The sequence below is a fragment of the Alexandromys fortis genome, unplaced genomic scaffold, assembly GCF_014885135.2.
Source record: "Alexandromys fortis isolate MF-2015 unplaced genomic scaffold, M_Fortis_MF-2015_v1.1 scaffold_86, whole genome shotgun sequence".
In the NCBI taxonomy this organism is placed as follows: domain Eukaryota; kingdom Metazoa; phylum Chordata; class Mammalia; order Rodentia; family Cricetidae; genus Alexandromys; species Alexandromys fortis.
Window position 1 is genome coordinate 5,324,037 of NW_026067965.1, and position 17,265 is coordinate 5,341,301.

At 46.1% G+C, this 17,265-nt stretch overlaps 1 protein-coding gene across 3 annotated transcripts in view; it reads left to right on the forward strand.

Moving 5' to 3' along the window:
• Positions 1 to 17,265, forward strand: part of Ntrk3 (neurotrophic receptor tyrosine kinase 3) — a 367,393-nt gene that overhangs the window by 190,697 nt on the left and 159,431 nt on the right. For all 3 annotated transcript variants that reach the window (XM_050154042.1, XM_050154043.1, XM_050154045.1), the window contains one exon: positions 15,982 to 16,170. In XM_050154042.1, coding sequence (XP_050009999.1) covers positions 15,982 to 16,170 — 189 coding nt within the window. The remainder of the gene's footprint in view (positions 1 to 15,981; positions 16,171 to 17,265) is intronic.

Here is a 17,265-nt window from a genome sequence, read left to right on the forward strand (position 1 = left end):
AAAAAATAGTCTTGTCATAGAAGCTAAGCTGTAGTGTGGCCCAGTTAGTCACACAGATTACCCTTTAGTCCATCCATCTTTACTTGTAAGTGTTCATTGCCATGAGTCACTGGTCTGGTCGGAGGCCTCTGGCTTCTGGTACAGCACTGATACTGGGTGCGACTCCTTTTGGATAAACTGTTGTTGCCTTGTGTCGTGGAGATCCTGCAGCTTTGGATCTGAAAGTGTAGTCCCCACACATGCTCCAGAAGTTCATAGATGGCATGGATGTTGGGGCAGGCCAACTTATAGCCCTGGTTCTTTGGTTTTATGGGCCTGGGTGATAGCTAGGTTGGTCAGCCTCCCAGCTTTCCCTCATTGACTCCACCAAAACAAGCTTTCCTGCATCGCTCAGGTGATCTAACTCACCCACTGAGGCAGGCATCAAGGAGTGGGACCAGTTCTCCTGTTCTTGTGCCCTAGGGGCTTGCTCACCTGCACCCACACCACCAGGGCCAGCTCTGCTGTTTTGCCCAGGTAAGATGAGGGGGAGGGATCTTTCCTTCATCCATGCCATCACGTGATAGACCAGTCTAGGGGCAGGAGCAGCTCTCCTGCTCTCATACCTTCAAGGCCTACTTGTTGGGCCCCCCGCTGACAGGGTCAACTCTGCTGTGTTGTTCGGTCCAGGATCCATTCTTCTGAGCTCTCTCCACCTTTACACGTGTAAGAATACCTTTTGTAGCTCGTGGTACTGATGACTACAGAGGGTGGAACTGTGCACCTCAATCATCCCAAGAGAATTCCTAACATGCATGCCCACAGGTTTACCTCGTCTACACATTTCCTCCTTCAGGCTCTCTTCCCACATGATTCTAGGCTGTGTCAAGTTGACAGAAATCTCCACCACCAAAAAGTGTCCGCCAAACTTTGTTTACTCTCCATGGCTTTCTGCGTCATTCTCCGGTAGCTCTTTCTAAACATGTTTAGTCATGGATTTTGGCTCTTCTGCAATGAGTGGAAACTTTCACTGCTTCTAGTGTCTTTGCCCCCAACTGCCCTTTCAGATGGTTAGCCACCTTAGCATCCCCCGTGCTGTACTGTATTGTTTTTATAGGGCTGCTATTTAAAGGCATCTTGGGAGGAATCCCCTGACTCACACATTTGCATATTAGGCCAGTATTCCGAGTGTGTTTGGGGAGTCAGCAGTTCCAAATAGTCCTGAAAACAGCCTCTTCACCACAGTTGACATTATCCAGCTAAGGCTTGCTATATCCCGATATTCTTCCATATATCATTTTTGCTTAGCTCAACTGCTTAGGTCAAAGTCAAGATTAACCAGTTAATACCAGAGTGATCTGACCCTATAAATATACTCATGTATTCTGTGGAAGGTTCTTGAAAATCGCAGGAATTTTCAGCTCCGTTATGAAACATGCTGGGGGTTTTAAATAGAGCACCAGCAAACAATATTGTTAAGCAATTAAAAAATAATAAAGCAAACTTGCTTAACTGGCTATAACCTCACAGGCTCAAAATTGTGTCTGCTGCCCTGGGAACGTAAGTGCCTGAGGAGTAGAGAAGATAAATTGCGAGTCTCAGGGTTGTAAACCTACCAGGTATGCAACAGCTAGGATGCCCTTTGCATGAAGTTCATATAAGTAGAACACACGACTTTCTTTGTTTGCTCTTCAGCCACGCTATGCCCTGAATTGCTAGCTCCGAATCTGTTTGTGTGCTTCTTCTACCAAACACAGGCATAAAAGCAATTTCCACCTTACCAGGTCTCATAAAACATCCTCTGCCAATCCCTCTGTTGCTCCTGACACCAGTGACATTTTATTTCCTCGGTGCTGTAGGTTAGTACGAGGTTGACCTTACAGGAGGCATTTGATGCCCCAGGCAGATAAAAGTGACTGGATCCCGAGTGCATGTTGTTGTACTTAGAGCGATGCTAGAGTAAGGTCCTGGATTAGAACTCGGGACCCTTGTGGCATCCATCTGTTGCTTTTGCTTTCCATAATAAATCTCCGTTCCTGCTAGGATGGTTTGACTTTTACAAGATCTTGATTTCCATTTTAATAATCTCAAGCCTTCCCTTGACTCTGCAAAGGAATTAAATTTAAATATGTACTCTACATTTTATCTTGACATTTTCTTTAGAAGGCAAGAACAAGAAGTGGGGAAAGGGGGAGGTAGATATTCAGTTTTTTCATCATGAGGGCAAACTCCTGTTCTGTGAAAGTTTTTATGCAGATGCTCTTGGGACATGTGCAGGACCAAGGGCTGATTTTGCAAGCCTCCAGAATCTCTAGTTACCCCTAGAGACACTAGGGAAAGCTGCATCCCATATCCCAAATCTCTGAGAAGATCATACCTATGTCAGCATTAAGTGATGTGGCCTGAAGATACTCTTGTCAGTCTAATTGATCTTGAGCCATTGCCTCTGCTGTCAGAGCTGTCTGTCTCCTTACCCATAATCCTCATCACTTTGATAGCCCGTTAGGAATATGGGACTTGGCCCGGTCTTACCTTCATCCAATAACATTATGAAATTGATACTGACACTTCCATTGGCACTAATTTCTCTAAGAGATTGGAGCCAGAGGACAGGTGGTTTTAGCTTCATGGCAGTTAAGCTTTCCAAGTAGATCAAGATGGCCTAAGATTGATTGACCTGTACCCCGAGGAAGGAGGCGGGGGGGGGGGGGGGGAAGGGGACATAGGAAGAAGAGGGAATGGGAAAATCAATGCCTGCTTCATCATCATCAAGTGACGTTCATTGGCAGCTTGAGAAGGACACTGTCCTATATACTGTCCTGGAGATGCATGCGTGGATTCCCTATGGTCAGTTTTCCAAAGAGCATTAGAAGATTAGGACGGGAGTAATGTTACCTAGAGAGGCCCACTGGGTTAATGCAGATGCTGCTCTCTTGTGTCTGGAGTCTAAAATAAAATAGCATCTAAGTTAATCCCTGACAATCTTCTCTCGCTTTCTGCTTTGATGATGATGATGGTGTCATCAAACCAAAAGGAGCTTCACTAACAAGTAGGCTGAAATAGCAAGTGCCGAGCAAGTCGGGGTGCAGGGCCACCCTCTTCTCAATAGAACGGGGCCTATCGGGACTGGATGAGCAATCCATTTCTGGCCGGGTTACTTTCTCACCTGGATGCCCTTTAGCTCAGTGGAGGTGTGAGGAAAGAGGCTTTTGATGAGGTGATGCCATCAGGGTGAGAGATTTTTATGGATTGGCTGATTTAATACTATTACCTGATCTGGAAGTTGGTGCAAGAATAATGCTATAAAAATGATTGCAGGGAGCCAGGAAATTGAAGAATATGAGTTTTGATATTAGATGGTTGGATCTCTGAAGTTTTACCTATTACAGAATCTTCCTCAAATGCCTCAGCCTTCCCCACCGAGGTATAGTAGTTCTCCCGTATCTAATCTAGGACTTTCCTTTTTGTGGTTTCAGGTTTAAGTTGGAAAATCTCTACGCAGAAATTCTAGGAATAAGCAATTAGTAGATTTTCTTTTTTTAAATTTTTTTAAAACTTATTTATTAAAGATTTCTGTCTCTTCCCCGCCACCACCCCCCCTTTCCCTCCCCCTCCCCCCACTTAGTCCCCTTCCCTCCCCCGCCCAGTCAGCGATCAGGGTTCCCTGCCCTGTGGGGAGTCCAAGGACCACCCACCTCCATCCAGGTCTAGTAAGGTGAGCATCCAAACTGCCTAGGCTCCCACAAAGCCAGTACATGCAGTAGGATCAAAAACCCATTGCTATTGTTCTTGAGTTCTCAGTAGTCCTCATTGTCTGCTATGTTCAGCGAGTCCGGTTTTCTCCCAGGCTTTTTCAGATCCAGGCCAGCTGGCCTTGGTGAGTTCCCGATAGAACATCCCCATTGTCTCAGTGTGTGGGTGCACCCCTTGCGGTCCTGAGTTCCTTGCTCGTGATTTTGGTTTTTTTATTTAGTTTTTCTTTTCTTTTTTGTCAACTTCTTATTATGTAGCCTACACTGAACTCCAACCTCCACCTGTTGAATGCTGGGATTATAGACATACACCACCATTCCAGGATATTCACAGATGTCAAATTGCCTGTTCTTCTCAGAACTGGGATGGAATAACACTCTCCCACTTTTTCTCACCTAGGACATGAAGTGTCTCTTTGTTCAGCGTATCTGTACTTTATACATTACCCGCACATTAGTTACCAGTAACCATCTCTGTGAGCAGATGGACTATGGTTTGATACTATCTGCAGCCTGACATGCCCACTGAGGTCTTGATATGCACCTCCCATTATAAGGAGGACAAGTTTCCAACATCCTTGAATATACCACACTGCAAAATACACAGTCCCTATAGAATGTTTTTTTGTTTGTTTGTTTTTTGGTAGAAGCAATGATGAGATCATAAGGAAGCACAAGCCATGTGTACACATCTAATTAAAGAGCTGGTGTTTGTTCATGCATGAATTTGTAGAGTTTCTTGTTCAATGACACATATGTGTGAGCATACATACCTGGGTTTCCAGTTTGGCTGTGAGAGCTGGATGGTGGATATGCACGGGGCATCATTGTCTTGCCCTGTAAGACTAACGAGGCTTCCTGGGGCTCGATGCAATGGCCATATTGGCTTGACAGTGGAGCCCCTGGGGGGAGGGAACTGGGGCAACTATGTAAACAGGAGCGGGTACTTCATTCAGTATATAAAGTATGCCTTATAAGGGATGAGATTTCAGAACTGATAGGATGTTATTTCAATTGATTTCCGCATTGTGTTTATCCCTTCACACACTGGCGATCAATGGCCTTCTGCACCTCCACCACTCCTGCCGCACTGCCGTTTGAATGAAATGAGTATATCATTTTTATGGCGTGTCTATGAAAGGGATGAGCAAGCCAAGGGATTAATAGAGGCTGCCGAGGCTCTTTCCAAGTGCTGTCCACATGTGTGAGAGAGGAGATGGCAACCAAGGTTCAAGGAGCTTTGAAAGGGATGGCCGCTCAAGAGGAGATGGGATCTGTGTGTCAGGGCGAGGGAGGGGCCCTGGAACAGGGCTCTGCTGGAGGAGGAAGGTGTGGGCAGATGAACTTAAAGGCTAGAGCGTAACTGGACCTTGGATGATTCCCTTTTGCTCTTTGCCCGTGTTTCCTTCCCATCTGTGTACCTCACTGCATCTGGAACGCTTGTAACATGAACACTATCACGTATATTTTTCTCTTCCTTTGTGTATGGCCTGCATCTTGACCAAGATCTTTCCCAGAGCTGAATCTGGTTCATCTTACTATTCCTTTAGTCTCTAGTTCAGGGTTTAGCATAAGGCATAGCAATTGTTGAACTTAAGAACAGGAAGTGCTTATGTACAAAACTGGCACGTATGTTTGACCATACATGTTGGGGGTCACTTTCTAGTATATGATATGGGTGTATTACTACAATCTCTGGGAAGTTGTCACTGGGAGCTGAATGGCCATAGATTGAATTCCCAATTTACTCCAGAGCCTGAGACTCCTCCTCCTTTAGGGTCCTTCCTGTAATCTTATACCTGTGTCTGTCACTGCCGCTTAGATCCAGGTGCTTAGAGACCTGTAGACTTGGTTGGACTGTGTCCTGTAAAAAGATAAGTTGAGGTCTTAACCTCTGGCTCCTTATTTAGAAATAATCTCTGCAGATGGAATTAAGATGTAGATTGAGATAAAGTGGTAGTGGAGAAGACTGGACCCTTAATTTCTGTTGATTGCTGACCTTCTAAAAATGGAATAGACAGAGACAGACACGTTGGAAAATTCCATGTAATGAGCGTAGAAAGCCATGTGATTCCACAGAGTGGAGTGTAGCACCTTCAAGCTATATGCATGCCGAGGTTTACTAGCCAGCTAGAAGAAGGCAAAGGAGGATTCTGGCCTGTGTCTCAGGAGCATGGCTCCATCAACACCCCTATTTCAGATGCCCACTCTTCAAGAATGTGGGAAAACCAATTTGTGTTGTTTCAAAGCTACCCATTTTGTGGCGTTTGCTAACGGGAACCCTTGGGAAAAACACACTTACAGAGACAGCGCTTATCAATGTTAGACATGAGGCTCGGGTAAGGTGTATTTTCAAACTCCCTACTTTGTTAAAAGGGTCTGACTAGGAGCTTTTACAATAGTTCAAGGATATACAGGATAGAGTCTGTGACTGTGTAGGATTTATGATCTAGAGGTTTCTAAGCCTTAGTGAGGGGCTTGAAATGGGATGGGCAAAGAGAGTGGGCACTGCTGATCCCAGGATCTCATAGGATGAGTTCAAATGTAGATTTTCTTCCTTGTTTTCTTTCAGTGGAGTGCTTCTGGTGAAAATCATAGCACTGGCTAACGGTATAGCTTCTTAAAGTGAAATGTCATGGAATTGTTCTAAGACATGTCCACAGGGACATCCTGGCCATGATTACAGGGTGGAGAATTGCAACCTGAGCCTCGAGACAGGCATGTCCAGGGTGGTTGGGGGCAACACTGAGCCTTGGTAGGTAGCAAGGCCTGGGCCATATGTGGATTGATGTGAACAGATTCCAGTGCCTGCTCCAGGCAGCCACAGGTAAGAGGACACTGTGTAGCCAGGACCTTTGCAAGGGCAGGGCTGGGTTGCGTATGAGAGAGTATACACTTCAGGGCGCAACCACAGCCTCAGCAGAAGGGCTATAGGGGCCTTGAACTCTGTGGTAATATAGAGAGAACTTGTTAGTTCCAAGCTCAGGAACTGAGAAACTCTACCATAGGAGTCCAGGATTTGTGGTATAGCTTCCTTGGGAAATCACAGGGTTGGCTTTGGCCTTGCTTGGTTTCTAGGAGGCAGAGCGTTCCCATATCTACATCTACTTTCCTTTTTTGTCGTGTGTGTGTGTGTGTGTGTGTGTGTGTGTGTGTATGTGTGTGTGTGTGTGTATGTGTGTGTGTGTGTGTACTCTACTGTTGTTTGGGTCTTCCTCTTAGGGTGATCACGGGAAAGAGGCATTGTTGATGAGGGTGTTCTGATGGACAGGCTTGGATTATGTAAGGATTTGCTCACGGTGCATTTATCTTCCCATGTGGCTGCTCATTTTAATCATATGCACACTCCATTGTACATAGGTCAATCATGGGTTCTTCCTAAAAGTTCACCCAGAAGTTATAGTTGTCCCTTGCATACATACATACCCTCACTCCAGTGAAAGGCCAGATCAGCACATCTCCCTTGGTTTTGCAACATGTTCTAGGACATGTTTGGAATGGGGTGATATCAAGGAGTTGCTAAAGGGAGTAACTTATTTCCATTTTCCAAAGCAGGTATCTACATAGTCAGATGCATATGGGGGTCCCAGGTTGTCGATAGCTTCTAGATACATTGTCAGTGTGTCTGTCCAGTATATGCAGGGAGGGGTCCTAGGTTGCCAAAATACATGGTTAGAACAGGTGTGTGCATTACTCAAACCCAGTGGAGTTTCAAGTTGCTAGGCTCTTCTCTGTGCTTCCCTACTTCAGATTAAATGTGCCAAATCAAAGGATTTTCTGTTTTAAATGGCTTGCGATGTTGAACTTTTAGCGCCCGGCCCACACTTGAGATTCCTAAGGACGCTCGTGTGCATCTGCCTAGTGTGAATGTGTTTTCTCCTGGGGGAAGATGTCATTTTGTCTGACATGAGGTGATATGGCCTGTGCACCGCACAAGCTCACTGGGAATGCTTAGGATCCTAAAGGGTTTAGAAGTGAGCTTACCATCTCCGAATAGACTGCAGAAAGCCGTGGGCTTTCATGATTTCCCTCCAGCAATAAATCCAGCCTTGTTTTCGGTATCTTAGATTTAGAGGCCACGTCGTTTGGGAATGTTTTCATCCTGGACCTCACACTGAGGGTGTGCGAGAGCGTACCTCGAGGCAGGTAGAGGAGAGATGAAGAAAATAGACCGTGGAGTCTTATGGTTCTGATCTCAAGCATGAAACGGCCACTTACTGGCTGTATGACCTTGGGCAGTTGACTTAATTCCTCGGATTCTGTTTACAGGGCCCACATTACTGAGTCACTGTGAACACTGCGTGAGAGCGTACACACAGAAAGCCCAGCGTCGCGCCTAGAGTCACTAAGTGTTCAGCAAGCACTTACTATTGTTACTTTGATTTGTGACAAGAGTTTCTGAAGGCCATCACTCTGGGGAAAGAGATTGGATTTTCTACAGGTGGCCGTATGTCAGGGCATCGCTCCACATGCGTTTGGAAATACTGCGAGAGAGCTGCCTGGATACGCTTTGACTGCGCGCGATGACCCACATAGCAGCCGTGCCTACAAGGCTCCGGGTTTCTCCTGAAAAGGGTTTTCTTCTTCTCCATGTCTCTTCTTTCTCACTCAGCAGACCTCGCTGTAACTTAAAAGAAGTTCCGGCTGAAACCATCCAGGGTCCGCCCGCAGGGTTCCGCAGCATTAGCCCTTCCACTTGTGAATGAGGAAAATCAGAGACATCTGGGCTCAGCTTGCGGGCACCGAGGCTCTCGTTCTCTTTGATGACGGCGTACAGTTTAGTTAGCGCAAAAAGCAGCCTGGGAGAGTGGTTGAGGGGCATGGAGAAAATGGTGATTCAGCCCCGGCTGTGCCCCCTGCACTGTAAACTCAGATGATGTTTGCCACCACTCCCAAAAGTCCCCAGCTTGCAGGGGCAGTGGAGCTATGAACAAATCCCTAAGGGAAATAAGTACTCCATTTTGGCATAATATTGGTTTGCTGAATTTTTATTTTGCATGTGTGTGTGTGTGTGTGGGGTGCATGTGTGTTTGCATAGGTATCCGGGTTCCCATGGAGGCCCAAAGCTTCTGTTGAGAGCCTTCCTTAATTGCTCTCTACTTGATTACAGGGTCTCCCAATTGGATCCAGAGCTTGCCATATATGACTCGTCGAGCTAACCAAATTGTCCTGAGAATTCCCATCTCTGCCCTCTGAGTGCTGGGATTAAAAGTGGCTGCCACGCCCAATCAGCATTTATGAGAGTCATAGGGATCCAAACTCCACGCCTTGCAGGTCAAGCGCTTTAATGGCTGAGCCGTCTCCGAAGCCTCCTTGCTGAATTGTGCGTAGTCGCCACAGAGAAGCGAGTAGCGCTGAATTAAGAAAGGTTCAGGCTTGATCTAGAAACTCTTAATGGGGGCCTTGGACAAAGAACACCAGCATTTTGGACTCTCATCGTCTTAGATGTGCAATTGTACGGTAATTATTTCCTTCCCCTTGATGCAGCATCTGCACAGTGAGTGTTTGGAGGAGACTGGCTTTGCCTTTCCTCCAGGCCCAGTGCCTCTGGTTCACTCTCAGGACCCCTGCTGCTGGCCATTCTCCTGCCTTTGAATTTCCTTTTGATTCTAATGGCTACAACTCCATGTCACAGTTTCTGGTCTAAAGTTGCCTGGGTGGAATGTAAGATTCTTTCCTGCACATAAGGGAATGCTAGTTCCCTTATGGAGGAGTCTGACCTGGGGGAAGACTGGAGCTGGAAGCTGAAGACATGGTTCAGTGGCAGTCACTCATCTGGCACGCACAAGGCCTCACCTCATCTCCAGCATCACACAGAGACACACACACACACACACACACACATGCACACACACACCATAACTGCCCCACTGTCATAAGTAGATGCTGGGGGTTGGACCAACATAGTGGGATAAACTCAGATTTGGATAGCAGATAGACCTGGTCGTATCTACTGTTTATTAACGGAGTGACCTTGGGCAAATTATCAAACCTTGAGCTTCAGTTTCTCTGAGGTGTCACAGTGGATAAGAGGCTAAACTCCCAGGGCTGGTTGTGATGACTGAGCGAGATAAGGGAACCAAATGTCTAGAATGCTGGGTCTCCTTTCCCTTTCCTTAAGCGCATTCACAGACTGGTTGATCAGAGGCATCATTTTCAAACATCAGGATATCTCCAGGCTCCAAATGCCGTGAAGCATGAGCAATGAATGCCTTTGGTTTCTGCAAGAGCTAGGAGGGAATAGGAGCCAGAGAATAAAGCTTATCTTTTGGGAAATGCTTCTGGGAGAAGAGCCGAGTAGTGACGAGGGCATGCCTTGTTGGGCAGCCCGCAAAACCCCTGCGCCCTAGAGGTCACCCTGGGCAATGTATGCCTAGATACTGGAGGAAGCAGAGGGGAGGGCCCAGTAGGTCTGGCCAGGAATTGAAGGCGGTGACTTGTCCCCAAGAATGCTCTTGGGCACAGCCTCTGTTCACTTGGCCTCTGTCCCACATCTGCCAATAAAAATTAAGAAATTGATTTTCTTTTGTTTGCCTCTGAGGACCAGGCTCCTTTTTATGAGATGGTAAATGGAATCCCTCTCTGAGCATGGCTGGATTTTTAATTGGGTTTGCTGTGTTTTCACTTACTCCCCTTTATGAGTTCCCACTCCCAGATTTGTTGATGTGGAACTCTCGCGCACCAGGGACATGTCACTGTTTGATTTTTTATCAGTAGGAAAAAGGTTGAGTTTTTTTAAAAAAAAACTCATTTTCTTAATCCAAAGATTGGCTTCTGTGCTTCATTCTGGCACGCTGAAAAAGCTCTAGCTTTATCCAGGCCTCTTTCATGTCTCACATCCTTTCTAGGTGGGCACCGTCTCTCTCCAGGTATGGCTGGAAATAAAAGCTCACCTTTGAGGTAAAGAGTGGAGAGGAGGCATTGAAAGATGAACTGCATCATTGAGAACAGCATACTTAACATTTGAATGAAGGATTACTTTTGTAGTGGTTTAGTGGTGTGTGTGTGTGTGTGTGTGTGTGTGTGTGTGTGTGTGTGTATAGGCTAGAATTTGTTCTTAGGTGTCTCTGCTATTTTTTTTTTTTTTTTTTTGGTTTTTCGAGACAGGGTTTCTCTGTAGCTTTGGTGCCCATCCCAGAACTAGCTCTTGTAGACCAGGCTGGCCTCAAACTCCCAGAGATCCGCCTGCCTCTGCCTCCCGAGTGATGGGATTAAAGGTGTGTGCCACCACCGCCCGGCTCTAAACTCAGGGGCTTGCACATGTTAGGCAAGTGTGCTACACTGAACTACATATGCTCAGAATAAAGATTGACTTAAAATTTTTTTAGTTTTTTTAAAGCATATCTCCCCGCCTCTTCCTTTGGGTACACAACATTGGATGGAAGGTGCACACACAGGCTTCCCGTTAGCCCTGTCCTCATACATACATTCTGTCTTCGTGATGAACACAACAGTTATACTATGATGAACCTGAGACTCTCATTCAGACCAGGGGTGCTGTGGACTCACAACAATCATCTCCAAGTAGGCCCTATGCAACTCTCATGAGAGATTGTTGGTCTCAGGCACAGGCAGGCAGGGATGGCAAGAATCTTCTTTCATGTCCTTAGCAGTGATGGGTATATGCCCAGTTTATTGGCCTTTACTTTAGAGTGAGGATGGCTAAGAGGACCTTGGGTAGTGGACAATGGTCCTGATGCTGCCATGCTCTATTCTGATTGTGGACATAGTTTAGGAACACTATTTCAGTGCTGGTGAGACACGAAGATGAATTCTCTGTGATCTCCCTGGGTGAGTCTAATGAGGTGATTTGCTGCTCCCCAATTCTCAGGGTTAAGAACAATCCCTTTCATAAGTGTCTCAGGCTCTTGCCAACAAAGGCAGCTGCTCATGGGGAGGATGGTGAGCCAGAATTCAGCATGTATCCCTTTGAGCAAGTACATCCCCACAATCTTCTTTGTAGGGGGCAGCGCCAGGTGATGGTTCTGAGTGCTGGCCTTGGGGCCAAGCTACGAGTCTGGATTCTCTCACTGCTTCTCTGTGGGGTTTATGCCTTGGAAAAGGTCATTAACCTTCACACCCCCATCTTTAAAGTGGGGACAATAATGCCAGAAACCTCACAGAGGTGTTCCAAGATTAAAAGAGCTACAAATGGTATAACTTGATACTTAGGAAGAACTGAATAAAAACCACAGAAACTTCTCCAACTCTCCAGAACTTTGGCACTTTCCTCTGTCAATCTGTGAAACTCATCTCTGGAAGGCCAACATCCTCATGTTCGAATGCCAGTTTTCAGTCTACATTTTTATCTTTTTAATTGCTGTATGTTATTTTATATGCATGGGTGTTTGCCCTCATGTCTATCTGCACTGTGTATGAGACTGGTGCACTCAGAGGCCAGAAAAGGATACTGAATCCTCTGCAACTGGAGTTAGAGATTATGAGCCAACATGTGGGTGCTGGGATTTGAACCTGGGTCCTCTGGAAGAATAGCTGGTGCTCTTAACCATTAAGCCATCTCTCCATCTCTTTTTTCATTGTTTATCCTATTTGACCTCAGGGTAGATTCTCTTGCACTCCTAGATGGTCCTTTTTGGCTTCTAAGACCATATCTTTTTCTGGTTCTTTTCTACTTTCTGACCATTTTTTTTTCCTGTTACCTCCCCCCCCTTTTTTTCCCCCAAGGCCCACGTTCAAGTGTCTAGGTCTTTCAGGGCTCTATAGACTGGTTTATTGTTTATTTATATGAAGCTTTCTTAGATGAACTCTTCCTTCCCATTCATTGGGAGTCCTCCCCCCCCCCACTACTATTACTTCAACTTTTTCAAAATCAACAACAGTGCAAAGGAAACATAGGTTTTAACTGTTTTAGGTCACAGATTCTTGGGAAGAAAATTTTATTGACTGTGCATTCCCCAGGAACTTTTAAGAGACAGGTTGAAGACAGAGCTTTTCACAGAGTTTGAAGTCTTCATGTCACATCTTTCCCCAATGCCACCTATTCTCCCATGCCACCATAACAACCCATATCCCATAATGATAAAAGGAAAGAGATGGGGAGGAGAATCTGGGTGCTGAGCTCCTTCTTGGGGTCCGTGTTTGGTAATGATGGTAAAGGAAGTGGTGTCTTCTTGTAATTAAACTGTGAGCTCTGGAGTGAGTGGGGCTGTTGGCTGTAAACCCTGCACCCACCAGGGTTTCCTCTCTCTGTGCCTTCATCCCATGTTTCTGTGGCCTGAGACGGTTGCTCTGCTTTTGTTCCTTACCTACTGCCTGGATTGATGGAGTCCTTCCTTCTGACTGTCCTGGAAAAAGAAACTGTGAGGTCAATTTTTACATATTGGCACCCCCCATACCCTCCCCCCTCTGTGTGTGTGTGTCTGTGTGTGGGGTGGGGCAAAGCAGGAAATTATACTTGTGTATGTATTAGTTATACTAGGGTCTCAGTAGGTAACTGGAGAGATGGTAGAGAGAATTTCCATACATTTATTTATTTATTCTCTCCTGCTCATTCCTGGAGCTTCTTTTAATCTGTTGTTTCATCTTGGTATGAAAATTTACTTTTTCTTGCTTAGTTTTAACTCCTTCCTTTCAGTTTGATTTTTGGAAGATTTTCTTGACTTCTCAAACTCTTGACCTTAAAATGTTGATGACTGATGTTCTCAGAGACACTTTCTTACCTTTGAATTGTTCACCTTTTAAGTTCTGCCCTTTTAATATTTTCATTTCCTATTTACCTCCCTGAGACTATTGGATTTTGTATTGGTTTTCTGAGTCTTCTTCGTACATTGCCCCCTATTTCCTGCAGGCTGTGAGTGCTTGTTGCTTTCTTTGGTGCCGAAACTCTTTGGAGATGTCTGGTGGTCTTGCACACAGCACCGTCTCTTTATATTTTAGAATTGAGCTCTGGGAAGCTGAAAGCATCCCACATTGTGTGAAGGAGGTTGTCATGCACACTGTCAGCTTCGCTGTGAACTGATTCCAGGGTGGCTTCTCAGCAGGAAGAATAAAAATGTCAACATCTGGAAGCCTACTTTCTGGCTTTTTCTTTGGAAGCATCTTCTCACATCCAGTAGTCCTGGGGTGAGCAGCTCTTGGGAAGTGGTGGGCACACATGTGATTGTCCTAGCAACAGGAAGAAAGGGCTCAGCTTTGTGCTTCACCCAAACCTTCTCCTGTGTCTTTTGAATCAACTTCTGTAGGAATAAGTTGCTCCTCTTATGGGGTAGGGACAAGGCTGTGGACCCAACTGTCTTGTTGAGGCATGGGCCACCCTGCCATCTTCCTGTGCACCATATCCATCATACCATGAGTTCTTCTGGACACCCTACGCTCTGTATGCATGGTCCCAACAGGTCACATGCCACTGGGGTTCTTTGGTTTTGCTCTGAGTCACTAACCTCCTTTGATGTGTTTTTCAACTTCCCAAATGTTGAAAGGTCTTGTTTATTCTCTTCTCTTTCTCTTAGTGCACGAATATTTCTTCAATTCTTTTGTATTTTGGCAAGGGTTTGGGTGGTGGCTAATACCAGGGCTTAGTGTTTCTCATTTCACTGCAAGTACCTACGGAAGTTTTCCCAATGAGTTTCCGAGGAAAGCGTTTTCAGGACTGCGCTCCTTTTCGCAAGACAGGTGATTACTCTGGGCATTTGGGCCACCACTTATTGCCACTTTTGCACACGGTCTCTAGACACCATCAGCCATTTGTCACGGGCTGGAATAAGCCTGCCCATGCTGACGGAGTGGAATCCAGGGCCCGCCGTTCGCATTTACCAGTCTTCCATTTAGTTCTGCCTCATTGGCGCTTCACCTCGCTGTTTGATGGGAAATATTCTCTCCATAAACTTCAGTAAGTTGTAATGGATTTCTGCAGTGGAAATATTGTTCAAGCTGCAAAACCAAATCACAGCAGGCACTTTGTCTGGGGACCCTGTGTCTAGCAAAGCAGCCATTTAAAACACCAGTCGTAGGAAGCCCACAGACAGTCACAGCTAATTCCCCTTACAGGAGTTTTATTTGTATGCATGGGAGAAATATACCACTAAACACAATCATTGTTCTGTGAAGATGGCAGCATTAATTATCGCTGTCATTTGTGCCTTTGAGTCACCTTTCTCACCGGGTTTTGTCTGAGGATTAGAAAATGGGGAGCATGGAATTGGCGAAGATGTCACTGCTACGCTTTGTGGACGTTGGGACAATGTGGGTATTTCAAGAGTAGGACAGCTAGTCCTGCTACCACCAGGGATCTAGTCTAATTACTGTCCCTTGCAAAACATGGCTTGGGTGAGGCTCAGGGTCACACTGGGAGTGATGAAGGCTATGGCAGAGTCTAGTGGAAGCCATGTCATACCCCGCTGGAAATTTGGTGGCAATGCTAAAGGTCATGGGACCTCCATTTTCACAATCATAGGTTCTGGGTCATGGCTGTATACCAAAACACTTGAGAACATTCATGATCTTAATGCCCAGGTATACCCCAGACTATTTCTAGGGTTAATATATATATACACATATATATTATACATACATATATATATATGCATATGTGTGCATATCTCTGTGTGTATATGTGCATGTGTATGTAGGTGAGAGGTTGACCTTGGGCTCTTCTCCAATTACTTTCTACCTTATTTTCTTTAGACACGGTTTCTTACTATGGCTGGAGCTCTACAGATAGCCAATAAGTGCTAAGCATCTTCTTTGTTCTGCCTTCCCAGTACTGGGACGACAAATGTGTACAACCATATCTGGTGTATTAGGTGGCAATTGGGGACATAACTCTGATCCTTATGCTTGAGAGGCAAGGACTTTGCAGGCTAAGGCTCTCCCCGGCCCTTCAATGGCAGTGATTTTCGTGCCCCAAATAGAGGAGGGGTGAAGGGAAACAACTGCTTCTAGGTTCTGCTTTTAAGTCTTGTTACTGTTGCATAAACAAAGAAACACGAGATTTATTATTTTCAGCTAATTTGGGCTTGGGAAGAAATCAAAAATGATTTATGTAGTAGTTATTTCAATTCTTTTTTTTTTTTTTGGAACTATTCCTATGGTTGAGAGTCAGCTATTTTCAAGGAAGAGAGTTTGGCTGGAGTTGTCTAAGGTCAGAGGTCAGGGAGTTTGGGCAATACTGATCGTATGAACTGGATCCTTCTGAAGGAGATGGGGGTAAAGCAGTGAATATTCTGAGGGCAGGGCTGGTTTTGAGTGGATGCGACCTCACCAAGTCCTTTGTCTCTCATGGTTTGTGCAGGTCCTGTGGCTGTCATCAGTGGTGAGGAGGACTCAGCCAGCCCACTGCACCACATCAACCATGGCATCACCACACCTTCATCGCTGGACGCTGGGCCAGACACAGTGGTCATTGGCATGACCCGCATCCCAGTCATTGAGAACCCCCAGTACTTCCGCCAAGGACACAATTGCCACAAGCCAGATACATGTAAGTAGTAGGATTGGATGCTGTCCCTTATTTTGTAGGGGTTGGTATGGAAGCAAACCAGGTCGCTGGGGTTCTGGAACCTTCTAGGGTAACCTCCCACTTTCTAGGAGACCCCCCTCCCTCTTTGTCTCTAAGCTCAGAGAACAGCCTGGACAAGGAGATGCCAGTGGACAGAGTCTGGGAGGAAGGGAGGGCCACAGATCTAAGTCTCATTCCCTCTTTTCCTCGCCTAGCTCAGCATAGCCCTGAGTAGGAAGAGGTACTTCTGTAAGGGCTCATAAAGGAGGTTAGTCTCCTCTGCAGACCCTGCCTAGATGCTAGAACACAGGACTTGGCTCTGTCTGCACAGCCGCTTCTGAGGTCATCAGAAGCTCCACCTAGGCCTCCATGGGAGGGAAAAGGAATGAAGGGCAGTGAATACATTTGAATAGAAATGTCTCTCTGACTTCCCAGCCCAGCTCCAAAATGTATACTCCCTGGAAACATCCCAGCTCTAGGCACCTCCCTGCTTTCTCCCAGATAAGGACATCTATTTCCTCCCCTCTCTCACCTCCTGTTGATTGCAGACACTCTCTTTGTATTTCTCCTGAGCCCTGCTAGGTTCCCTTTCAGCTCCTGAAATCTGGGGTGGCTTGTCCCTCCAGTCAACAGTGTTCCCCTTCCCGCACCCCAGGCTCAATGGGTCCAGAGATGTAAATGCACAGCATCGCCTTCACACTGCTGATGCCTTCTAGGGAATGAGCTACTTCTCAGGAGAGTGCAGAGATGCCCCTAGGGAGCAGGGACAAAGCAAGGGGTCAGAGTAACCAGTTAGGGAAAGGCCTCACCATCTAGACAGAATCCCAAAGACTGTGAGAGCCCCATTCCAGTCCACAGGATTCCCAGCAGTGGGTTCTTTTCATGGCTTAACCAATCTGAGAGAGGCCTAGGAAAAGGTGTGATCTGATCTTGCTCCTCCCCTGGTCTGAGTACTCTATACTTGGGTCACACTCTTCAAAGTTCCTAACTCTTGCCGCTCCTGCTGGGGCTTCCAGCAGCAGAGTAGGTCTTGGGTCATCCCATCAGCCTTTGCTTCCATTTCTCTGTCTCTGAGAT